The 26,767-nt window shown below is 47.3% G+C and overlaps 1 protein-coding gene across 1 annotated transcript; it reads right to left on the reverse strand.

Annotated features, from left to right (window-relative positions):
• Window positions 1–220: 220 nt before the first annotated feature.
• On the reverse strand, window positions 221–26,276 carry RNF32 (ring finger protein 32; the record flags this gene model as incomplete). Its single annotated transcript, XM_080665142.1, has 8 exons — window positions 221–439; window positions 1,032–1,199; window positions 19,682–19,790; window positions 19,941–20,065; window positions 20,568–20,600; window positions 22,886–23,028; window positions 24,191–24,455; window positions 26,262–26,276. The coding sequence occupies 8 exons, from the start codon at window positions 26,274–26,276 to the stop codon at window positions 221–223; spliced, it is 1,077 nt and encodes a 358-aa protein (XP_080521268.1).
• Window positions 26,277–26,767: the final 491 nt, after the last annotated feature.

Below are 26,767 nucleotides of genomic sequence, written 5' to 3' on the forward strand. Positions count from 1 at the left end.
TAAATTCATGAATCTGGAATGTTCTTCTTACAGAGTAAAGACGGACACTGGATGAGTTGTCAGCTTTTAAAATATAGTTATATTTCCTATGCACAACTGCTAAGGGTCCTTCCCTGGAGAACAAATTGCACTGCAGCACTTAACCCAAACCCCCATAATTTGTCCGAAGTTAAGTTAGACGTTGCCCCAGAATGGCGCATCTTTTCCCTGACCATGAAATTCAACTTGGAAGAATTTTCTTCTGGTAGCAAGCACGGCAGAGGGGGCAGGCGTGGAAGGGCGAACTGTCTCCCCAGGAGAACTGCTCCAGGGCTAGCAGGCACATGTGGTGAAACACGTGGGAGCAGGACAGGAGCACGGTCTCCCGGGGGCGCTGGCCGCTGCTCCCCGCCAGCGGCGCCAGGCAGATGGAGCACTCGGAGGCCTCCCGCTGCAGGGCCTGCAACACAGAGGGAGTGCCTCTCAGGGTCTCGGCTCATCCGTATTAGGGGAGACCAAGGTCCTGAGAGACAGGGATCTTCTCAAATGAATGAGTCTCGTCCTGTGTTAAAATAATACTAAACACATCCTGTTATTCCTGTGAAAATGAAAGGGGGTCGGACCCGCCTCTGGTAAGACATTTAGAAACAAAATCCTTTATAAAATACTGAGCATTGATAATACAGATTTACTTTTAATTAAGCAATAGAATGGTCTTTTTCAGAAAACAATTCTATGTAGCTATTAAACATCATTATAAATGTTCTTATTTTTATGACATTCAAGTAAGTTTTTCCTCCTTTGGATTCTCAGTGGCCCTTTCTCCCACGGTCCCTGCAGCCCCAGGGAGAGCACAGGGAGCGCTGAAAACGGCAGCACCCGGGCAGTCTGTTCCCTTTGGTGTTTCCTCTGTTCACAAGTTGGCATCATCAAAGCAGAACTTCAGATGGAAGGGCCTGGCAGTCACCCAGAGCAGGTGTGTGTGTGTGTCTGTGAAGGTCAAGGTCCCTAGGCCTCCCTCCAAGGTTGCTACTTCCCTGTGGAGGGCCTACCTGTGCCTGGATCTCCTGCCAGTCATCGTCCGTGAGCCTGTGGCCACACTGCCCATCCAGCTGCTGCAGGACGCTGCGGTTGACGGCCAGGCAGTGGTCGATTTCAGCAAAGAGCTCATCTATGTCTGTGTGGTAGGAGCAGAGCATGCGCCGGCTGATCTCTGTGAACTGGAAACAGGGAGCGTCAGCTGCTGAACATGACTCAGTGGCGGTGGCAGGGAGTCAGCCACCCTTGTCACCAGCTCCCCTCAGGCCTCTGCCTTTGGGGAAATGGACATCTGGCTGTCTGACTGTCTAACTCCTTGTCCAGGTAATTCAGGCCTAGAGGTTACCAAAAAGACCCCCTGGCTATTAGCCTTGATGGTTGTCAGCAAGGAATATACTGAAACCAAAAATTGACAGGAGAAAGCAGCTGGGCTTTTACGAGGTTAGTCGCCTATCACCGGTGGCACCGTTTACTGTGATTTAGGGAGGACGGTCACAGCACAGTGCCCCGATTTCCTGCTGCGACCACGGGCAGTGGAACCAGTGCTGGTTCTTGGTCTCTGCTGGCCATCTTCCCACTGTGGTCACTGATTATGAATGATCATTTTCGCGTGGCCATAGAAAAGGAAATCAAGCTCTAGCTGGTTTGGCTCAGTGGGTAGAGTGTTGGACTGCAGACTGAAGGGTCCCAGGTTCAATTCCAGTCAGGGCACATGCCCAGGTTGCGGGCTTGATCCCCAGTGTGGGGCGTGCAGGAGGCAGCCGATCAATGATTCTCTCTCATCATTGATGTTTCTGTCTCTCTTTCCCTCTCCCTTCCTCTCTGTTAAAACTAGCCATTCAGTTTGCTTTTCTCACCAAACTCTAAAAGAATAGTCTGAAAACCCCCATTGTGTAAGGACCTTACAAATTTCTTAACAGCCGATGGAATCGATTCATGGATGTCTGCTTGCCCCTTTGCCACAGAGCACAAACGTGGGTGGCATTTTACATTTCATCTCAAACGTTTAAGCAGTTTGTTTGACGGTAGTGTGCAGAGGTGCAGTCTCTAGTGCTCCCCACGCGCAGTTCTTTCTTTAAGGTACTATCATTTCCACACAAAAAGATTTAGAGAAGCTCCGCCACCTTGTGACCAAGTATTTAACTGGGTGTTATTGGCTGGTTGTGGCACAGCACGCTATCTCCTCCTGCTGGCACAAACCGGAATTGCAAGCATGAAGCAAACCAATTGCAGGCCTGGCTACAGTGTGAATTTGCTGCTGTGTGATTAGTAAGAGTGGAATGTTTCTGGATAGTGTGGGTAATGGACTCAGGGGTGACTGCCCTTGGTAGGCTCCGTTATGTGCCATACCAGGGTAATAGTTGCCAATGGAAAGTAGCATAACCTGACATCCTTCAGTGTCCTTGGGACTCTGTTCGGTCATGCACCCCAATCACTATGTGATTCTCCCTGATCTCTGTGATTTTTTAAAAAAAATATTTTTATTTATTTCAGAGAGGAAGGGAGAGGGAGAGAGAGATAGAAACATCAATGATGAAAGAGAATCATTGGTCGGCTGCCTCCTGCACACCCTTCCCACCCCCACTGGGGATTGAACTCAAAACCCGGGCATGTGCCCTGACCAGGAATCAAACCGTGATCTCCTGGTTCATAGTTCGACCCCCAACCACTGAGCAACACCGGCTGGGCTCTGTGAATTTTTGTTGTTGTTGTTAGTCCTCACCTGAGGATATTTTTTCCATTGATATTTAGAGAGAGTAGAAGGGAGAAAGGGAGAGGGAGAGAGAGAGAAATGTTGACTTGAGAGAGACACACCGACTGGTTGCCTCCTGAACAAGCCCTGACAGGGGGATAGGAGGGGGCAGAGAGCAAACCTGCAACCCAGGTACATGCCCTTGACTGGGAATCAAACCCAGGTCCCTTCGGTCCTTGGGTGGATGCTTCAACTACTGAGCAACACAGCCCAGGGCTCTGAATTTTTAAAAATTGATTCTTTTGAGAGAGAGAGAGAGAGAGAGAGAGAGAGAGAGAGAGAGAGAGAAAGGAGAGAGGAGAGAGAAACATTGACTTGTTGTCACTTATTTATCCATCCATTGGTTCATTCTTGTCTGTGCCTTGACTGGGGATCAAACCTGCAATCTTGCGTTTTGGGACGATGCTCTAACTAGCTGTGCTACCTGGCCTGGGCATCTCTGTGAATTTTAATCTCCAGAATTAGGAACCATCCACCCTTCTAAAGACACCCTTCCATCAAGATGCCATCAACTCCTTTTTCAAAAGGTGAAGTCCTATAGTTATTGGTTTATTAGGAATTTAATGTCTTCAACTCTAGTAGGGTTTTAAATGAACACAGTGATTGTTTTTGTTGGTGTTTTGGTTACAGGTGTACATGTTGCAGGTGGTTTGCCCATTTTCCCGCAAGTCCTGCAGGGTTTTTCAGGAGGCGATGATGAGGTGATGAAGGCCAGTCTCAGGCAGCTGTGCAGGAGGAGCAGGGTCATGGCTTCAGTTCAGCTGTGCCGGCCTGGAGTTTCAGGGGCGGAGGACGGACTCGCTGCTGAGCATGTCTTATGAAGAAATAATGGGAAGAGCGGGGCACAAGGCGGGGAGGCTCAGGGTGCCAGAGGCTAAATAAATGCAAAAAGACCCATTGGAAGGCCAATGGACTTTTTCAGCAGGGCTGAAAATCAGCATAATATTGCCCTGCTGTGGGCTCAATGGCTGAAGGCAATTCCCTAACCCAGTGGTTGGCAAACTCATTAGTCAACAGAGCCAAATATCAACAGTACAACAATTGAAATTTCTTTTGAGAGCCAAATTTTTTAAACTTAAACTTCTTCTAACGCCACTTCTTCAACATAGACTCGCCCAGGCCATGGTATTTTGTAGAAGAGCCACACTCAAGGGGCCAAAGAGCCGCATGTGGCTTGCGAGCCACAGTTTGCCGACCACGGCCCTAACCTGATAATCCTTTTACTGTTTACCAAACTTTACCTTTGATATGCCTATATGCATTCCTAAAGGGCAAATGTGTATTCAAGTGAATAAAAGCTGATGGACGGAGGAGTTTTCAGTGAGCTTCTCCACTAGAGGGAAATTTCCACCTGGCCCCCATGCCTTCTAAATTCATATTTCTTGTCTAGTGTTTTCATTTGTGTGTGACCCCTTCTTCAGATCCTGAACCCTGGCTGTACATGGATGTGGCACAGGGCTTGGGGGGGTAGGATTGTATTTGATTCTTTATTTTTGTCTCCCAATCATCTCAAAGTGGTGTATGATATACTGAGGGAAAAAACTTCTTAGTATAATTGTTTTAAGAACTTTCTAGCTACTCTAGGTGGGCACTGCCCAACAGAAATGTAACCTGAGCTACATCTGGAATCTTAAAACTTCTAGGGGCTGGATTTTAAAAGTTGAAATTAATTTTAATGATATATTTTATTTAACCCAACATATCCAAAATATTGTCATTTCAAAATGTATCAATCGAATAATCTATTAAAGAAATATTTTACATTCTTTTTCCTGGCCTGGCTCTGAAATCCCATGTGGACTGTGCATTTTCAGTCCATCTGAACTCAGAGGGGCCTCCCTCCATGAGAGCCACGGGGCTCATGGCCACGCGTTCGGAGCTGCAGGCCCCGGCAGCAGTGGCTCCTCTGTCAGGTCTCTGAAGGCTGATCTCAGCCGCAGAGGAATAATCTGTGGTGTGGAGGGTGGTGCCAGGTGGCCAACACGTTGGTCTCTTCCTTGTCCTCCCCCAGCACTGAGCTGCCCACAGAAGTTGGCGTCTCATTCAGGCACCACATTTCCGGTCCCCCATGCCAGATGGGGCCACATGGCTCTTCCAAGTGGAAGTGGGGTGTTGGGAGAACACACAGGGCTCCAAGGCCCAGGTGATAGCAGCGCAGAAGGATGGAGGACTAGTGTGCCCCGCTGCACTCCGGCCAGAAGCTTCCGTTTTCAGTCATTGAATTAGGGGCTGCTCCTTCCAGCAATAGGGGTGCCTGACTCCTGGTTAACCTGTGTCTCAGGGAACTGGGCTGATGAATGAACTAAGCCCAGCAGAACCACCCAGATGTTTAGACCTGTGTGATATGGGGACATACATTCCACGGTGTTGGACTTCGCACCTTCCAATGTAGTCACATGCCGCTGAACAACGGGATGGTTGGGAATGTGCTGTTCCATTTTGTCCTTGTGTGAAGGGTCCAGCCCAGTGCACAGCGGGGCTACAAAACCGCAGGAGATTAAATCAGAGAGCAGTGATGCCGCCAGGAGGCCGTCAGGGCCCTGCAGGTAACACGGCTGCTGTTGACAGCAAACTTGATTGTAGAGAGCGAGTGCACGCTGCAGGGTGGGAGTACAGCAGGCACAGACAGCAGCGCGGGTCACGGTACGCGCTGCACGTGATTGTATCGCTGTCCTTTTACACACGGTGGCACATGGCTGCTTCCTGTACGCGCCCCACCGGACACGGACCCGCACGCTGGGTGTCTGGACCGCGCTGCCAGGGAGCGGCCAGGCCCCACACTCCCGGCCACGCGGGGCGCCTCCTTGCTCTATGGTGTGCCCTACGACGGCCGAGGCAGCCACTGCAATCATGTGGGAGGACGTCAGGTCAGAGGTCAGGCACCTCAGGCTGCATGGGGCTAGGACGGTAAGGGCGGCCCAGGCGAGGTGGGTGCGAGTGGTCACATTCCCGCCTCCGGCTCAGTCCGCGGTCCCTGATCCCAGCATGCAGGCACCGGCACCGGCTCCCCTGAGCAGGTCCCTGGACACGAGGCGGTGCCCGGTCCCTAAGGTGCGCCCTCCCAAGGGCGCCCGTGCGTCTGTGCCCAGGAGCGCTCCTTCCTGCGCAGCCGCAGTCCTGGGGCGCGGTGCCGGCGCACAGTCCCCCTCAAGTCCTCATGGTCGCGCCACCGTTCACGGGTCTCCAAGAGCGCAGGTGTGAGCGCGTGTTCTTAGGTGGGTGCTCCTGTTACCACGTGTGTGATGGAGGCACCCGCGTCCTCCCACACCAGCGGGTTCTGCTCGGAAACACCGCGGTGGACACGGGCTCCTGACACCCGCGGGCCTTCTGAGTGGGGAGCCTCACGGGGACTCGGTGGCACTTACTCGGACCTGACTTTAGGGGCTTTCACGTCGCTGCATCAGCTCTCTCCGGCCCTGGTGGCTGGAAAACGTCCTTGTCAGTTTTCTGTGCAGGTGAGAAGGGTCTGAACGCTAATCCGTGAAGGAGCAGAAAAGCAGGCGAATCAGCGAGGTCTGCCGTGTCAGACACCTTAGAAGCAGCCACTGCTGTAGTCTCAGGCCAAAAACCCTCATGTGTTTTGCTTTTACATCAGAGTATTTTCTAGCTTTTCAGCCGAAACTGCCATCTTCCAATAATTCACCAAATTAATAACAACGGGAGGAAGGAGAGCCCCACCATGTGTTCTCTGGCCTTTTAGGGAACGGGGAGTTGCTCCTTTGGCCACATAATGTGAATCCACAAGAAAGGTGCTGTCGTGGACAGGGAGGGGATGGCACTGCGCAAAGGAGTGCCCCACAGGGTTCCCTGGCAAAACCAGCGGAGCCTGGTGCCACCCAGCACGCGGCGGGCATCGTGGTGGACAAACAAGGTAAGGGTGAGATTCTTGCAAGAGAATGAGTGTAGGCATTGAGCATGTTAAGCATGAAGAGCGAGACAGCTTCCTGAGCGCATGGAGGAACGTGACCTGGCTGCACTGGGCCCAGCTGCTCCGCCCACATGGGAAGGGACATGACCAGGAAGACAAGGAGGCAGGAGAGGGGACCTGGCTGCACTGGGCCCAGCTGCTCCGCCCAAATGGGAAGGGACATGACCAGGAAGACAAGGAGGCAGGAGAGGGGACCCGGCTGCACTGGGCCCAGCTGCTCCGCCCACATGGGAAGGGACATGACCAGGAAGACAAGGAGGCAGGAGAGGGGACCTGGCTGCACTGGGCCCAGCTGCTCCGCCCAAATGGGAAGGGACATGACCAGGAAGACAAGGAGGCAGGAGAGGGGACCCGGCTGCACTGGGCCCAGCTGCTCCGCCCACATGGGAAGGGACATGACCAGGAAGACAAGGAGGCAGGAGAGGGGACCTGGCTGCACTGGGCCCAGCTGCTCCGCACAGAGAGGCTCCTGTGAGGACCAGTGGAAAGGAGCCGGGACTGCGGAACCCGCTCCCTGTGAACTCGTGGCGTGGTCAGTGCAGGAAAAAGAGACCGCTGCACTGATAAAAAAGACAAAACCAAAATATTTTCTAATTCCCATTGCAATATCTTTTTTTGGCTAGGTTATTCCTAATTTGTAAACATCTGAAATATTTTTAGTTCTTAAAAAATTATTTCTATCTTAAGTACACTTTGTCAGACAGAGAGCATGCTTTGTGCACTTAAATGGATTAAACCAGTGGTTGGCAAACTCATTAGTCAACAGAGCCAAATATCAACAGTACAACAATTGAAATTTCTTTTGAGAGCCAAATTTTTTAAACTTAAACTTCTTCTAACGCCACTTCTTCAAAATAGACTCGCCCAGGCCGTGGTATTTTGTGGACGAGCCACACTCAAGGGGCCAAAGAGCTGCATGTGGCTTGCGAGCCGCAGTTTGCCGACCATGGGCTTAAACTATGATGAAGAATTTTATGGTCAGTTTTTAGAAGTGCTCTGTTGGCACTGAAGGAATGTGTGTCCCAGCTGCAGGGGGCAGTGTTCTACGCTGTGAGCTCTAATGCCTTGGCTCTAAGATCTGTCTGGGACCACACCACAGCGCTTTTTGTTGAGTTCACTTGGTGAGTACATACAGTCACACACTCTGTTCCTATGCTTTTGTGCATCTTTCTTTCATAGCTGCGTTTATTTTTCATGGGCACATTCAGTCCAGCCTGTAATGCCATTGACTGGGTCCGCCCTGTCCTGTCCCCTGGTTGTCCCACCATGGCTTGGTCTCTATCTCTGCTCTTCTTCCCAGTGGACAGTTTTGCTGTCTCAGTTTTGTCTCTTTACTGCTTTGAAGGTTAGAACTGTGTGTTCTTTCAGCTGTTACCCTAGAGATGCATTCAGGATTTTTGTCCTCATACAATGATCTTCTCCTGAGTTAGGTCACTGTCATGCCTTTAACCCTGTAAGACACTGTCATTCTTGCATTGAGTCAGTGTCTGTTGGGTTTACCCACATTTTGCCATGTTCCCTGCACTGTACTCTGCATCTTGGAGTCTGGTGCCATTCTCTTCCTCATGAAAGGCTCCCTTACAGATGCCTTTGATGAAGGCATTTTGGTGGCACTCTCCCAGCTTTTGTCTGAAACTGCTTTTCTGGTGCCTCCGCCTGACTGGATTTTCATTTGTACGTGTGCAGTTCTAGACTGCTGTCCCGTCTCTGTCAGGACCCGTGATGTCCTGCTTGGTGTTCTGGCTTCTGCTGTTGCGGTTGCTCCTGGGAGCGTTGCCTGCCCTTTGCTCTCCTGCTTCGAGGATTCTGCCTTCAGTGTTATGCAGCTTCTGGACAATCCATCGCCGTCGCCAATGTTATCCCCTCTCCCTCCCCTTCCTTCCTTCCTTCCTTCCTTCCTTCCTTCCTTCCTTCCTTCCTTCCTTCCTTCCTTCCTTCTTTTCCTCTAAACTGTACTGGAGTTCCTCCCCCCTCTCCCTTCTCCTCCTTGTCCTCTAAACTGTACTGGAGTTCCTTGGGCTACTTAAATCTGTGTTTGTTGTATTGCCTTCTGATCTGGAAAATTCTTAGCCCTTCTGCTTCCAGCTACAGCTACTGTCCCCATGTCCTGTTTTTCTTCTGAATTCTGATTATGGATGGAATCCTCTCATGTTCATTCTTGGGTACGTCCCTTCCCTGTAGCCACTCAAACTGAAAATGATGACGCTGGAAAAAACGGACACACGGTAGATGCTGCAAATAAAAACCATGTGACAACGTGACATAGTGAGGCTGCCACAGAAGGAAGTTCCACATTTAGTGCCCTTAGTGGCATTTTCCTCCAGGCTCTGAACAGGGTGGCTTTCACCGAGTATGGTGTCCCCTGCGTTCTCTCAGCCAAACCCTGAGGGACCAGGTAGAAACCTGCTGCTCTCCACCGGCGCCCTGCCCCTCCATGCACACTGGCACCACCTGCCCTGGATGTGGGGGCTCTGTCACCTCCCACAGTGCAGGGAGAACCTGCTGCAGCGTTCAGCAGTCCAGCCCCCGGGTTCACGCGGTTCAGCTTCTCGCAGCTTCTGTCACAACTAGTCACTTCCCCTCTCTGGACACACGCTGTGTCCTCCACTCTCCTCTGGTCTCAGCAGCCACTCCCAGGGCCGGACTGGACCTCGCCAGGCCGGCCTTGCCTCATCCCTCTAGACCAGCCGTGGGCAAACTACGGCCCGCGGGCCGGATCCGGCTGTTCTATCCGGTTCTCTTGCTCTCCCCTCCGCTCCTGTACTTTGAATTTATATTAGTTCACACAAACACTCCATCCATGCTTTTGTTCCGGCCCTCCGGTCCAGTTTAAGAACCCATTGTGGCCCTCGAGTCAAAAAGTTTGCCCACCCCTGCCTAGTCTGTCCTTCCCTGGCCTGGCCATGCTGGCCTCTGTCCCTCACACATCTGATGTCCCCCTCCACCTGGAAAACGCCTCACCTCCATGCCTATTCCTCACTCAGGACCAAAGTCGGCGAAGTGCAGGCCCAGCAGGTGTCCTCGCTGGAGGCTGTCTACTAGATTTAATTTACATGTTCATGTCCACTCAGCTTTTATAACAAACAGTATCACTTTCACACTTGCTAACAAGGAATTAAAAACGTTCATTTAGCCCTAGCTGGTTTGGCTCAGTGGATGGAGTGTTGGCCTGTGGACTGAGGGTCCTGGGTTCGATTCCGGTGGAGGGCACATGCCTGGGGTTGCGGGCTTGATCCCAAGTAGGGGGTGTGCAGGAGGCAGCCAATCAATGATTCTCTCTCATCATTGATATTTCTATCTCCCTCTCCCTCTCCCTTCCTCTCTGAAATCAATAAAAAATTGTCATTTAATCCTCAATTATATGCTTTTCATTGAGAAAAATAATAATTTCCTTTACATGTAATGGTGGCTAAAGACTACTAGCCTGGCCAGCAAGGCTCAGTGGTTGAATATTGACCTATGAACTAGGAGGTTACGGTTTGATTCCTGGTCAAGGCACGGTTGCGGGCTCAATCCCCAGTGTGGGGTGTGCAGGAGGCAGCAGATCAATGATTCTCATCATTGATGTTTCTCTCTCCCTCTCCCTTTCTCTCTGAAATAAAAAAATACATTAAAAATAAATAATTTTAGCTTCACCATGTAGTGCTAGCCCGGGACCATGTGACCAGGACCTTTTCCTTTAGTGACAGGGCTCCCACGTAGCAGGAAGGCGGGGTGGGAGCACCAAGAATCAGGAGGCGGGAGGGGCAAGCAGGCATGTGCCCAGGGAAGGGTGGCTGTGCGGCAGGATGTGCACCTGATGCCCACATTGCCATTGGCATCACCCTCCCCACATCCAACTTCTTCTTTGCATACCCTCTGGAGGCTGAGGGTCCGTGGACCTCGTGCCCACACCCCTCCCTGCTTTCCTACGTGAATCTTCAGGACTGGCCAACCTCCCTCCCTCACTTGTTTCCATGACTCCATGCCTGTGCGTCCCTGCTCTCAACTCTCTTGAGTACCTCTGGACCCTTCCTTTGCCCCCATCAGAGCTGGATGCTGTTATCTCGTTCCTGTGTGTACTCACTGCTCCAGTGAGTTCCTTAGGTTCGGGGAATCACCTCATTCATCTTGGCGAGGCCCTTAGCATTCAGTAAAAATTTGACTTTAAGTTTGCAACAGTTAGAAATAAGGACACACATGCCCCGTGCACATATTCTGATGGGATGACTGACAGTTTTCTTTCTGGGGTTAAAAAACAACAACGTCTGTGTGCAATGATTTTAAAGTTACTGTCAGTTTCAAGATTGCATAAAAGATCAGTGTTTAGCTAATAACCATAACATTGACATTAGCTTGTTAATAAATGTACTGAAATCCTTCAGTGTATATTTAAAGCAAATTTCTGAATGTGAACTGGTATGACTGTCTTTATTTTCATAGTTTCAAGTATTTGAAAGTTCACAAGGGAAATATTTTAAGATGTTAAATCAACATATATTTATTGACTACCTATTGTGGCCCATTCAAGCCTGTCCTAAGTGTAGCTTTTATGAAATATTTCTTAAATGTCAAATTCTCACGTGCTCAGTGTCCACCTTCCTTTACTAACTCCCTCTAGTTACATGGGTCAGAAGCCCTTAGTAAGTGAAGAGCAAGAATTAGCAAAGGAAAAAAAAAAAAAGACATGAGTGCTAGTTTTTAAACAAATGCTTACTATTAATTATTCAGAAATAGACAAAATACATAAAATTTTCAATTTTAATAAGAATGATTGTCTTAATATTTTTTTCCTTCTAAATCTCATATTTCAGATATTTGATAAGTAATTAAGAGTTCAGGTTATTGATATGTAAAGCAATTTCTGGTTATTTACAAGTAATGTACCGGCGAACCATTAAAAAAAGTATGCTCACAACAGTACCCAGGTGAACTCTGACTGCCCAGGAGGCCTCTCAGAGTGATCCATCTTGATGTCAGCAAATTGCTTACTAATGTGTTGACTTAGGGCCACCCTCAAAAGCAAAATGAAAAGCCTGGAATTTACAGCATATCAATGAATCAGTTGATAAGCTTTTACTGGTTTAATATCCTCACAGTCTTGCTGCTTGGAGCCACTTCAAGTTAGCAACAGAATGTTTGCCATCTCTATGTGATAAAGGAACTCAAAGGACTAAACAAACTTTCAGACCATTATGCTGTTTGGTGAGATGTAAATGAAAAAAGTAGGATAAATCTCACGCGGGAGGGTGCTGGAGCAAGCAGCCCCTAAAGTCAACCAGTGTCTGACAAATCACTAACTTTTTACACAATGGTCAGGACTTTTAGCTTGGGTGGAGATGATATAGTGCATTTGAAAAGTTTTAATTGCAGTCATAAAAGGCCATGCCTCAATTATATGACATATGCTAGCAGAACTTCCAGATAAGGATCAAAGGTTTTCAACCAGCAGCCACTGCATTCTGGGCAGTACTTGGCCTCCCTGTGGGCCGGTGGCAGCCATGGACTCAGGACCTCTGCAGGTGGCTTTGATCTGAGCTCACGATGCACCAGGACAGCCATGTTGTCCTCACAGCTCTGCACCCGCCCCAACAAAGCACTGCTGACTCAAGGTCAGTTCTGGACACTTGCTCACGGGGCAGAGCTCAGCATCTGATCTGCTGGTTCTTACTCAGGACACTGTCTGTCTGAAAGAACCTACAGGCAACATGGCATCACTTTGCTCGAGTGTAGTCTTGTTAGGAATGTGCCAGTGACATCTTAAAGCAAGGCAACTCTGTGCAGAGGAATTCTCAGTGTGTGGAGGCATTAGTATTTGTAGAAAGACGGCCTCTGTATTTTACCCAGTAACACCCAATAGATCAGTGGTTCTCAACCTTTCTAATGCCACGACCCTTTAATACAGTTCCCCATGTTGTGGTGACCCCCAACCATAAAATTACTTTCGTTGCTACTTCATAACTGTAATTTTGCTACTGTTATGAATCGTAATGTAAATATCTGTATTTTCCGATGGTCTTAGGCTCTACAGCAGCGGTTCTCAACCTGGAGGTCGCAACCCACAGGTTGAGAACTGCTAGCAGGGTCGCCTAAGACCATCGGAAAACACAGATATTTACATTACGATTCATAACAGTAGCAAAATTACAGTTATGAAGTAGCAATGAAAATAATTTTATGGTTGGGGGTCACCACAACATGGGGAACTGTATTAAAAGGTTGCGGCATTAGGAAGGTTGAGAACCACTGCAATAGATGCATGAAAACTAAGTAGGAAGAGACTTCATGAATCCCCCTGAAGTACAGGAATGGAAGTGCACTGCCACAGCTCTCACAAGGAAGACAGACTGACTTATAAAAATAGAATGGTCCAGCTCATCTAGAGTGTTAAAAACATATCTGTCTTCTCCCTCTCTTGGAACTTTAAAGGAAATAAGCACTTCCTAATTTACTGTGCCTAAAAACACCCCACTGTTGCCTCTCTTTTCTATTGATTAGACTTCCTTTTTCCCTGACGGTAACTTATTGTTGGTCTCAATCATTGGTTCCCAAGTACAGCAAAGAAGTTTTCACCCACTTCCAGGGTGAAGGAAAAAAATAACTTCAATGGAGTGTTTTTATATAGCTAAATGTCTTCAGTGTAAAGAAATCTCCTTCCGTGTAGCCAAATAGTCCTACTTTTCTGGTGTTAAATTAGTCTTCCTTATATGAGATGATTCTGATGGTGTGTCATGTGTTAATCCCAGCAGCCTGGAGACAGTGGGTACAGCACTGCATGGGCTGCTGGTAGGGGAAGGAGAACTGTGCCCCATCTGGTTCATTGGCTGGTGAAGCCGTGGAGCCGATATTTACCACTGTCGACTGGAGGATGTAACATATGATTTATTTCTCCTAGTAATGTGCAGTTTTAACTTGCATGAATTTAACATTCACCAGTTGTCAGAATGGAGCTCGAGCTTAGGAATGTGGCTAGGGGTGCACATGTCACCCCAGATCAAAGACCGGCTGCTCTGCAGGTGACTGAGAATTCAGCATATCCGAAGCTGTGGTTACTGCACAGTGTGCTTTGTAAAATCTCTAGTTTCTAAAATTGGACATTAAATCTCTAGTGGCTCTGTGCACGTGTAGGTTGTGGGAGGGTGACAGATGAGGCCTGTGTCAGAGCCGAGCTGAAAGGCAGGCCTCTGCAGGAATGTCACTGCCTGGGTCACAGAGCTAGTCTCCCACCCCAGGAACCTCAGCAAAGTCAGTTAGTTTTAGCTGTGGAATTTCTTTATTTTTAAATGGGTGTATTCCCAGGAATACCTGCAGACACTGGTTCTTCTGAAGCTGGACTTTAGTACATGTGTCAGTTCTGGAAAATGGGGGTGAATATTGAGAAACCCAGACCAAGAGTCATAGTTTTATTTTAAACTAGAGGCCTGGTGCATGAAATTCATGCACTGGGGCAGGGGTGGGTCTCATAGCCCGGCCTGTGCCCTCTTGCAGTCTGGGACCCCTTTGGATATGTCCACCTGCCAGCTTAGGGATCGGGCCTAAGTTGGCAGTCAGACATCCCTCTTGCAGTCCAAGGCTTTCACAGTCCAGAACCACTTGCGCCTTACTGCCTGCCTGCAGCAGAGGCGGGAGAGGCTCCTGCCACCACTGCTGCGCTCGCCAGCTGTGAGCCTGGCTTCTGGCTGAGCAGCGCTCCCCTGTGGGAGTGCACTGACCATCAGGGGGCAGCTCCTGCATTGAGCGTCTGCCCCCTGGTGGTCAGTGCACATCATAGCAACTGGTCATACTGCAGGTCATTCTGCCATTTGGTCAATTTGCATATTAGGATTTTATTATATAGGATATCTCAGTCTGTGATTTTTAGATTTTAATTGACACATAACACTGGGTAAGTTTGAGGCATACAAAGTGATGGTTTGATGTACTTATATGTTGTGAAATTATTACCACAGTGGGTTAGCTAATACTTCCAACATCTCACATAATTTTCTGTGGTGAGAGCACTTAAGATTTACTGTCTTAGCAACTTTGAAGCATATAATACAGCTTTGTTAACGATAGTCACCATACTGTACATCAGATCTGCAGAACTTGTTCATCTTATAATTGGGAGTGTGTATACTCTGACCAATATCTCTCAATTCTCTGGTAGCTCCCATTCTACTCTCTGGTTCTGAGTTTGACTGTTTTAGATTTTACATATAAGTGGCACTGTATAATATTTGTCTGATTTACTTCACTTAGCATAATATCCTCAAGGTCCATCCGTGTTTTTGCAAATGGTAGGATTTCTTTCTTTCTCATGGCTGAGTAATACTCTATCATCTGTCTGTCTGCCTGCCTGCCTGCCTGCTTACCTACCTACCTACCTATCTACCTCATCTTCTTTATCATTCATTTGTGGATGGACCCTTAAGTTGTTTCCATGTCTTAGCTATTGTGAATAATACTTCAATGAAGGGGTGCAGATATCTCATTGTGATCCTGATTTCATATCCTTTGGATAAGTACCCAGAAGTGGGATTGCTGGGTCATATGGTAGTTGTATTTTTAATTTTTAAGGAACATCCATACTGTTTCCATTGAGATTGCACCAATTATATTCCCACCACCAGGTCACCGGGTTCCCTTTTCTCTGTGTCTTTGCCAGCACTTGTTATCTCTTGTCTTTTGATAACAGCCATCCTAACGGGTGGGAGGTTGTTTCTCACTGTGGTTTTGGTTTGCGTTTCCCTGATGACTAGTGATGTTGAGCACCTTTTCATATACTTGTTGGCCATCTGGATGTCCTCTTTGGAAAAATGTTTGTTCAGATCCTCTGCCCATTTTTTTTTTTTTTTTGCCAGTAATCAGATGTGGATTTTAAAAAACTATTAAGTTATATGAGTTCCTTATATATTTTAGATATTAATCTCTTATCAGATACATGATTTGCAAATATTTTATCCCCTTCTGTAGATTGCCTTTTCATCTTGGTTGTTTCCTTGCGGTACAGAAGCTTTTTAGTTTGATGTAGTCCCATTTATTTATTTTTGCTTTTGCTTTTCATGTTACATCCAAAAAATCGTTGCCAAGACCAATGTCAAGGAGACTTTTCTTAATATTTTCTTCTAGGAACTTTATGGTTTCAGGTCTTAAGTCTTTAATCCATTTTGAGTTAATTTTTGTTATATCCACTTGATGAATTGACCCCTTTATCATTATATAATGATCTTTGTCTCTTGTTACAGCTTTTGAGTTAAAGTCTATTTTGTCTGCTAGAATATGCAAGACTGCTGTCATTTGTAAGGAATATTTTTTCCACCATTTCACTTTGAGCCTATGTGTGTCCTTGAAGCTGAAGTGAGCCTCTGGTTGAATCCTGTGTTTTTACCCATTGAGTCATTCTATGCCCTTTGATTGGAGAAATTAACCTATTTACATTTAGAGTAACCATTAATAGGTAAGGACTTACTAATGCCATCTTATTGTTTTATAACTGTTTTGTAGTCCCAGGCATTTTATTCTAGAATATTCCACAGTGTTTTTTTTATTTGTCTTTATGGCACTGATGTTTATAGTCACAGCCAGTTGTTTGCAGAACAGTCCTCATTTGGAATTTACCTGATTACATGTTTTCTCATGACTGGGTCGGGTTAAGCACTTTTGGCATGAAAGTGCACAGGTGATGTTTTGTCCCCACGCACCTGCCACATTAGGTGTCAATTTGCCCAATTATTGGTAATCATGTTCGTTGGGTTTAGGAGATGTCCACTAGACCTTTCCAATGTAAAGACTTCTCATTCTATTTGTAAATTGTAAGTGATCTGTGGTTGATACTTTTGAGACTGTGGAAGTATCCTATTCCTCAACAGTCCTTCACCCTGTAATTTACAGTAACTTAATTTATTGACCTAAGTTCTCAAACTATCATTTGTGTAATAGTCAGATAGTTTGGATGCATCTTTAGCATCCTGGGTAATGTGACATTGACTAGCATAGTTCAATAATCTTTGAGATTCCATTAAAACATACTGGCATTTTAAAATTGTAGGTTAAAATTTTAGATTTTTATTTCCTAGTCCATGCCTATAGCTCACAAAGTGAATTCCATCAAGTTGGAAAATGTAGGAAAAATCATGAAATTGCACGACTCACTCAGAAATGACGAAGAAGTGGCCTATCGCCTGAAGCACAGCCTCTGAGTCTGCTGGCACAGGTGTTTAAATATATGAGGCAGCTAGGAGGGAGGCAGGAGTGCACACCTGCCGCTAACACAGTTTCTGGCATTTGATTACTTCATCCATCTAAGGCAGTGGTCGGCAAACTCATTAGTCATCAGAGCCAAACATCAACAGTACAACGATTGAAATTTCCTTTGAGAGCCAAATTTTTTAAACTTAAACTTCTTCTAACTCCACTTCTTCAAAATAGACTCGTCCAGGCCGTAGTATTTTGTGGAAGAGCCACACTCAGGGGCCAAAGAGCCGCATGTGGCTCGCGAGCCGCAGTTTGACGACCACTGATTTAAGGTGAGGGTTTGGTTTACAGGTTCACACATTAAAGGCCACAGGGGATGAGGGAGCTGGGGGAGGTGTGAAGAGATTGCAGGGAAGACAGGAAATGAGCAGAGGTGGCAGGGATTCTAGAACTCATTAAACATAAGAAGCACAAAATATACAGAATGCAAAGGCCGTAATAAAATGCTCTGTGTGCAACAAACTGACCTCACTAAATAATACTTTTGGGGAAGAAAGATCTCAGTTGTGTGTGTATGTGTGTGTGCAGATGTACAATCAGTTGAGTCTCATGACACTGCTTTATGTGTAAGCAAAGTGTAGCCTATATTTTTAAAAGTTTAAGTGTGTGAGAGGGTTGGACCTGCATTGCCACCATGTGCCCACCATCCAGATATCATTGCTGACATGTACACATAAGGAACTGTTTGACATTGAAACGGGGAATCAGAACTGTTGGACATTGAAATTGGGACTCAAACATTTTTTGTTATTATATGTCTATTTCTAGTCTGCAGAGGCAAGATTTTTTAAAGGAAAGAAAAGGGGGAAAAATAGATACAGAAGCAAAGAAGCATTGAACAGACTGTCAAACTACAGTGGGAAGGCAGAGGAGGTTTTGGGGGGAGGGGGGCTGTAAGAGATCAACCGAAGGACTTGTACGCATGCATATAAGCATAACCAATGGATAAAAGACACTGGGGGGGGGGGCAGGTAAAGGCATGTACTGTGGGGAAGGGGAGGGTGGGGGGAGGTCAATGGGGGAAAAAAAAGAGACATATGTACTACTATTTTTAATACTTCAAACAATTAAAAAAATGTAAAAAAAAATAAAACATATGAGCATTTAAAAAAAACAAAACAAAAAAAAACAAACAAAAATAAAAAAAAAAGTTTAAGTGTGTGCAGATGAAACAGTATTTATACTCATAAGGTAAAATGACTATCAAATCTGTAAAATTCTGTAACAGAAAACGAGTAATTTCTGATTGGAGAGCCAACGCTATCATACTCTGGAATTACAAAGTAACTCAGAGAAAACGGAATGGAGCAAAGCCTGGAGGGGAGTCGGAAGGATGGAAACAGGTGTGACCTGAGAATGAATGACAACATGAGATGACCAGTCCCTGATGAAGGAGGAAAGACATGGCTGAGAAGATGATAACTGGCCAGAAACCAGGTTTCCTGCAGGGAGTGAGCATGAAGACTGTAGGTTGGGCTGAAACGTCATTGTGGTTGAGGACAAGGACTTTTTAAAAGCAGATAAACTCTAAGGAACTGCAATCCAGAAAGGAGGCGGCACGCTGTTTATCCAGAGGCTCACCAGGACCGCACTGGCCACGCCCTCCTGCCGAGCAGGGATGCCTGAGGGAGCGAGATGGCCTTTCCCTGGATCCTGTTCCCTTTCCCTAAATAAGGGGCATGGCTGACTTGGACATATAACTCCCTCACAGACATGTCGAAAAATGTGTGCCTGCAGCCCCTCTGTCCAAGGTCTCTGGGTTCCCTCTGCGGCTTCCCACACAGGGCCAGCCCCACCCATGGAGGGGGCACCTCCAATATTGGGACAGGGAGCGGCATCTCAGCCAGCGCTCTGATAACCTTGCCAGGGAAATTCCTCTCTCCACCCTGGCAGCAGCTTTGTCATCAAGATAAGCAGTAGTTTAGGTCATTTGCTCACATAGTGCATTTTGTGTTATCCTGCTGCTGAGGGCAAATCAAGTATATTTCTTGATTAAATCTGAGGCATAATAATGTCACAGCAACCTAAGAGTCTGACTTTCTTGTGCATATTCTGGTACCTCATTGCTGGGACAGCCACCTGAGTGACAGGAAGGGCACTAGGAGGACCCTGTTGTCCACTGTGGTAGAGTGAAGGCACGGCCACTGCCTGCAGGATGCCTGTACAGCCCTGAGACTAACTAAAAGGACGGCGTGAGCCAGGGACCAGCTCCTCGGGCTGACTGGGCATCTGAGGAACCAGGGCTGCGTGCCAACATCACCTTTCTCCCCAAGCTCAGGACGGGGCCACTTAGGTACCATGCTCAGGGCAGGACAGTGAGGGACAGAGGGTCCCTCTACAGGACGGAGCAATTACTGTCACTCATTACTCCACATGGAGGGCAGGGAGGTGCGAACGGATCTAAACCCCATACACAGTAATCCTGGATGTGACCGCGAGGTTCTGGCTCCGCCTGAGGGTCTGGGCCAGTGTCCTGTCCGAGCGGCCACCTCCCCTGAAGTGCTATGATAGAGAGGTGTCTGAGCACATAGGAACATACAGTAAATACATATTTCAAAGCGCCTACTGTGTGCTAGGCCTTTGTAAACACTGTAGAATAGCTCTGCAAGGTAGAAGTCACTCCTTCATGTGACAGATGAGGAAACTGAAGCCACAAAGCTGGTGGAACACCATTAAACAAGCAAAAAAAAAAAAAAAGTAAAAATAAAAAATGGCTAAAAGAAAAGGTAGAAACGGAAGTTTCTGGAGAATTAAGGGTATGTACCTACCTTTTCTTCAAAGAATTTTCTCCTCAACTTGGCGTCTGTGGGCGGCAGCGTCCTCCTCAGATCCTGGTACCACTTCCTAACCACGTGTCCCCTCCAGCAAGCTTGGATCCTAGGACACGGGTTGGAGAGGGGTGGTCAGGTGGCTGTCCTGTGTGGGCTGGGCGGAAGCACCCCCTCCCCCCTCACTGTAACACCAGCCATTGGCGTGACCTCTGAACACCTTCTGACACTGTGGGTGCCCTGGATGGGGCCTTCTCACCGGATTGCACACTTGGCTTTGAAGAGCCGGGCTGCGTCGTGGATCACTCGGGTTTGATACTGGCTTTTCCTGCAGAGGGGACAGGTCTTCTTACTTGTGAATTTCTCGAAGGCCTGAAGGCATGCCTGCGGGGAAACATTTCCCTTAAACGACAAGTAATTACTCAGGCACCACGTTTTCACTCCCATGTAATTACAGTGTTCTGTCCTTGTAATTATGAGACTCCGTCCAATTTAGATCATGAAGAAGTTTCAACAGATGTGAACACCTTCCTCACGTAGCTTGTTCCAAATGATCTTTTACAAGAATACACATGCACATACATCAAAACCTTCTGAAAACAAGTCCCGCGCAGGAGAGGCGACTATGGGTGGTGACCGCAGTGAGCCCAGGACCTGCTGCCCACACTCGGACTGCCAATGCAAACGTCTGGCTGGGGTTCTGTCCCATAAAATTCACCACTTTCTAAACAGGATGAACTGCACTGTAGCCCAAAGTCACATTTCTAGTTGTGAAAGATGATTACAGATAAAACAAGTGGGCCTGTGAGATTAGTGAGCAAGATGGCCCGTCTCCCGAAGCCACAGGCGACGCGTTGCACACGTGAGCACAAGCGCAGCTACTCACCCTGTGAAACACGTGGGAACATGAAAGCAGCACCTGCCACGGTAGACAAAAAATGTTTGAAGTTTCAATTAGTGTAACAGAGAAGCAGCATAAACGCATTAATTAAAAATTCTGAGTGCTCAAAAGGTAAAGCTTGTTGTTTCTTTGAAAAATTGAAAAAGCAAACTAATAACCTCCATATGCATAATATTTAGTGTTTTTAGTATGGCACAGGTATATAATCTCAACAAGAAAAGCTAAGTTAAACATCAAACACACACATGAAGTTTGTTATTAAGCTATTAAAAAGAGTGTCTATTTAAAAATGAAACAATTATGAAGTGGATGCATTTCCTGGGCAGATCCTTGGGGGGGGGGGGAAGGGGAGAGGCGAGCAGAGAAAGGTAAGAAAAATGCCTTTTTCAGGCTTTGTACAACTACATTGCACTCTTTAATTTTTAAAAAGCACAGTTTTATTGAGATATAATTCTGACATTCTAAATAGTAATAAGTGCTGGATACATATGAATCACTTTTTGTTTTTAAATGTAGGGAAAGTGTGGTTGGGAGAAAATGTTCCCTTTCTGTGACCCAAATTCCCACAAATAGTGACATTCTGAGTTGTGACAAAAGACAGAAGCTTAGACCCAATAAAGAAAAAGGTAGCTGGTCCTCCAAAAGGGAGAGCTGGGCGGGGTGGGCAGGGCAGGGCGGGGCAGGGTGGGGCGGGGCTGGGAGAGGAAGGAGGCATGGGGAAGTGCAGGCTGGTTGTGGCAGAACAGTCCCGGGTGGAAGGTGCAGCAGGGAGTGCCATCGATAGTATCCTGATAACAGGTCTGTGTTGGGTGGTGTGAGATTTACCGAGATGACCACTTAGTGAGTTATGTGATGTCTAATCTCTGGGGTGTACACCTGAAACTAATATAATACTGTATGTCAACTGTAATTAAAAGTAAAAAATGATTTAAAAAGGTGAAGAAAATTAAAGAAAGAAAGAGGTTGCCAGGCAGCAAGACACCTGTGGCTTCATTAACTCTCTTCTATACTAAAATGCTGCACTATCCCAGATGGTAATCTTGTAGCTTAAGGGCTAAAATCTTTTGAAACACCTGAGTTTCACAGACGTTAGGTCCTGATGAAGAACTGGAATATAACTAGTGGTGAATTCAAATTAGTAAAGACCAAAAATTTTATTGTGAACTAACTCATTAACAGTAAACTTATGAAAACAAATGAAGTTTGAGACGTTATGTGCCAGGGAGCAAGTGAAGCGGGCTCTTGATTCTGCTGCGTTTCCCAGCAAATGCCAAGGGCCTGCCCGTGTGAGGCATGGCCCTGCATGGAGATCACTGGGATGGAAATTCTAGGGCAGGCGCATCCCTGACTTGCAGGTTACAGTTAACCAGGCACACGGAATCGGCGTAAAGAAACCCTGTGACAGAGGTTGATTATATATACTGTATAGTGTGACAAAGTCTCATGAATAAAGATAGAAAGATTTTACTTAGAGCATCTTCCACAAATTATTTCAAGACACTCAAGCCTAATTTTTCTTTTATATTTCAACTAGAGGCCCAGTGCACGAAATAGTGCACTGGGAGGGGGGGTGTGTCCTTCAGCCTGGCCTGCACCCTCTTGCAGTCCAGGAGCCCTTAAGGGATTTCCGATTGATGGCTTAGGCGAGGGGAGCAGGGCCTAAGCCATCAGTCGGACATCCTTAGCATTGCCATGAGGTGGGAGAGGCTCCTGCCACCACTGCTGCACTCACCAGCCATGAGCCCAGCTCAGGGCTTCTGGCTGAATGGCACTCCTCCTGTGGGAGCACATTGACCACCAGGGGCAGCTCCAGCATTGAGCGTCTGCCCCCTGGTGGTCAGTGCGCATCATAGCAACCGGTCGTTCTGCTGTTCGGTTGATTTGCATACTAGCCTTTTATTATATAGGATTCACAAAACAGCTTAAAAATGCCTTCTAGCTTTCATGCTTTCCACTTGGGGACAGATGCTCCTGTCGGTGTCACGAATGTTCAGCTCTCGCGCGGTGGCACAGGGCTTTCTGGCACAGTCTTCGTGCTTGAGAATTACTGTCCAGTCAGTGAACAGAACTGCTAACTAGAGTGTTTAGCTCTTCCTCACACATGTAACTTTAGTAAATGGACAAGAAAATGTAAGTATCTGAGTGTCACAGGAAGAAAGAACCTGGGTTTTTGTGTGTGTGTGTTTTTTGTACCTAATGCTTCCTATTAAAGTGCACGGGGTATATAATCTCAGCGCCTTAAGCCCCAGTTCAGCGCCTCCCGCGAGGGGCCCAGGCTGCTCACCTGGCCCTCTGCTACCCACCTGGGGCCAGAGCTGGAACTCCTCCCTGCAGATCGGGCAGGGCTGCGAGGAGTCCCCCTGCGAGATGGACCTCTGCTTCACTTGCTCCCACTCATCTGAGGAGAGTGGCAACGGGGGAGGCTCAAACAGGCCCAGCTTCTGCGCTAAAGTGAAAACAATGCAGTGTGAGTTAACAGTTTATGATGTGGGGCTCACTCACACCTTAATGACACTGAGAAGTGTCCTCGTCTGGAACACAGCCAGCGCTGTTTATAGTTTAGAGCGAAACAGGAAGGTGCTCGGGGTATCGCTATGGCAGTGGGTCCCCTCTACGTGGTGCCCGTCACATGTGCGCGGGGACACAGTGCCCCAGACACACCTATTTTCTACTCCCAGCATCATTTTTAAATTTCTTTCTCACTTTCAGTTTAAAATAATTTCAGACTTGCAAAAGGTAAAACAGAGTCCTCATGTGTCTTTCAGCAGCTTCCCCATAGTTAACGTTTCATAGCCTGCATGCAAGGGTCAAACCAGGAAAGAGTGTTGACCCAACTTGCCCTTCTGTTTCTGTCTCACTCGGCCCTCTGTTCTACCCCGGCTCCACTCAGTGGCCGTGTCTCCTCTGCAACAACAGAGTGATGTTACACATGAGTCTCCCGCAGCCTGGGCAGGGCCTCCATCTTTAGCTGCTTTTCTTACACCTGGGAAGAGTGCTGTCCAGGAACCGTGTCGAGTGTCCTTCTACTTGGGTTTGTCTGATGTTTCCTCAGGTTAAATTCGCACATGCGCTTTGGTGAGGCTACCACAGCAGGGATGCCGCACCCTCCTAGTGCCACCAGGGGCACCAATGGGGGTGTCTATCGGGGTAAAGTGCAGTTTGCCCCATGTTACCCCTGTAAAGCTATGGTTGTGCCCTTGCAATGAATGTGTGTGTGTGGGACTGTGTGTGTTGCAGCATGATTTTCCCCACCGATGGTGTCATCACTGTGCTGCTTGCCAAATGGCGCCGTTTCAGTTCTAGCCCCACTCCTGGGCTTCTGGGTGTCACTCTACGGCAGAAAGAGTCTTGGCTTCCCATTGGCCACACCATTCCTTATTTCCGTCGGCATGGATGAGCGATGTGTCATTTCACGGTTTTGCTTATTCTACTGTCATTACTAATGCTATTTACTTTATTTAGTTGTCCCCATCATTGCTTTCAAACTTTAGCACATACACATCTTTCTATAAGGTCACACATTTCTGTACCAGAGAAAATTTTACTATTAGCCTCAGCCAAATTCTTTAGCTTGAATAAGCCAAACAGGAATGATGAGGTCAGCTTACCTAAAGTTAATGGAGGCGGCTTTGGATCAAGAACATACTCTTTTTCTGGGTCTTCCTCTTTGGGGCCTTGTGTAGTCTTCGGAAGTCCTGTATCTGTTACAGCTTTCGTGTTTCTTTTCAGAGACTTTGATGTGTTCTCTCTTTTCGGTACCTTTGTCTTGGAATGATCGGCCACCGAAAGATTCCGCAGTTGAAGATCATGTAAAATGTGATCTTGTAGAGCAACTGCAACGACTGCTAAATTCTCTCGTTTAGATGAATGACCCTGAAAAGTAGGAACAAGGCCATATAGACGGGACATTATGTAACATACCGTTTAGAAGAAAACCGAGGCTTTCATACTCCACCTGGAAAGCCGCCTAGACCGAGTGTCCCAGGAAAGGATGCTTGACCCCTTGTCTGCTGAATGGGAGCAGAACCGTCTCCTCATTATGGTAAAGACATAGAAATAGCTGTTCATTAGTCTCTACGGATTAATTGCAATGCAGATAAATTCATTATGACCTATAAAGCAGCAGTCACCAACTGGTGGTCCGCAGACCACTGGTGGTCCACAAGGTCCGAAAGGTTGGCGACCGCTGCTATAAAGGGTGTGCATGCCTCAACAAATTCTGTTTCACTCTAAGTTAGACTGCAGGCCAATCTTTCTCTGTCATACCAGAGCATCTTACATTTAGTAGATGCTTTTTTGGTGAAAACTCACATGGAATAAAATTGCCATGCAGCTAAGAGGTGCTGTGAATACAGTGGGCAGTTCCTCAGTGAAGTGAAGCTTGCCAGCTGTTTTCATACTCTCACATAACTGAGGTAAAACATATCCATGACTACAACCAGGTGTATGTTTCAGAAAAGAATTGTGTGCCTTATTTTTTAACATGCTAAATCAGGAAGCGTTGCCGCTTGCTTGGCTCTATCAAATTCTGTCATCATGGTATTGCATTCCTTTCATTCTTCTACTTAGAAACACAGTCCACAGCAAGTCAGGGTGAGACTGCACAGGAGAGCAAGACAACAGAATGGTGTTACACATGAGTGCAAAAACCTCAGGCCGAAGACCGGGCTGTGAGTGAAGACTCCTCCAGAGAGAGCACTCACTGCGATCTGGAGGATGATGGGAAGCGAACATGCTGCACCACGTACACGAAGAGAGTCACCCAGGGGCTCAGCACGTGTTTCTCACCCCGGGGAGAAAGGAGACACTGAATGCAGGGGACAGAGAGGAATGCTGGCTCGCTTCAGTGTGGCCACAAAACACACACACACACACCCATGTGGGGGCACACTGGGGGTCCAGTCTTGCTCCACCTGTTTGCTGGGCAGTTTACTTTGCATATGAGTCAGCTTCCTCACCTTAAAACAGGTATAATAACACACACACACCTTGCAGGGTTAGTGTTGTGAGTACAGGAGGCAGTTTTTGTAAGGTGTCTTCCGTGGGCCTTTCACAGTGAAGATACTCTGTAAATGGTCATTATTGCCCCACATCCCTCCAGGCTGCCGCGAGACTTCAGGCTTGGCTCTTAGAAACGTAACCCTTGCCCCATATTAAGAGCTGAAATTAATAGGAATATTTTTTCTTCGTAAACTCCAGTAAGTATTACCAAGAGGTAGCTTGGTAACGAAAAATACCATTGTGGTGCCAAAGTAATTAGTTACCAATTTTTTAAGTGACCTTAAGCTAATTAATAAACATGCCAATTAAAAACACGCACATAAGAGATATACCATTTAAAGTACAGTTGGACATACTGTCTTATTTTTCGTAACTTGTGAATTCCTTGTTTGCACATTTTTGGTGAGATCACAGCTGGGACGGCCAGAAGCAGACAGACAAATGTAAAATTAAATTGTTAAATTCTCTGCAAAAACATGGCCAGGCCTTTGGACTCGGTTCCCTCTTAAGTACCGGGTAGCGTTAGGTTTCAGAAATCACCCATTTCAGACTGTTGATATTTTTAGGCCCCACCAAGGCACGTCACCAGGGCTGCCCTGGACGGAGGGGCTCCCTGCCAGGTGGGCGTGGGGGGGGGGGGCGCGGGCGTGGCCCAGGTGTCAGCCCCCGCCGCCTCACCTGCTGCCTGCTCATCTCTAGCTCTGGGTGGTACCCGCGCCCGTAACCAGTAACGGACCCCAGTCTTCCGTGCCCTCAACACGGTCTGCTTCCCCACTTTGTGACCGCTCATCTTTGCCTAGCAACTGCCGCCTCCGCAGTCACCCACCCTCCCCCCAGTGCGCATGCTCAAGGGCCAGTCTTGCCAGTGACAAGTTCTGGACTACCGCTCTGCACACGGCTACTTTGCGCATGCTTGCTGGCCCCGCGGCACAGGGCCGCACCGCGCATGCTCCACTGGCCTAAGGCTGTGTGGTGGGGGCCCTGACTGTGGGGTGCTTCTAGGGGCCCTGAGGGTTTTCTCTTGAGCCTTGTGCTGGGAGGTTACTGGCTTCTTGGATCTGCAGTTTTCAGGACATTTGACGAAACTTAAGCCATTTATTTTTATTTTTTAAATATGTTTTTACTGACTTTAGAGAGACAGAGGGAGAGAGAGAGAGAACATTGATGAGAGAAACATCAGTGGG

The sequence above is a fragment of the Plecotus auritus genome (assembly GCF_963455305.1).
Source record: "Plecotus auritus genome assembly, chromosome: 4".
Classification (NCBI taxonomy): domain Eukaryota; kingdom Metazoa; phylum Chordata; class Mammalia; order Chiroptera; family Vespertilionidae; genus Plecotus; species Plecotus auritus.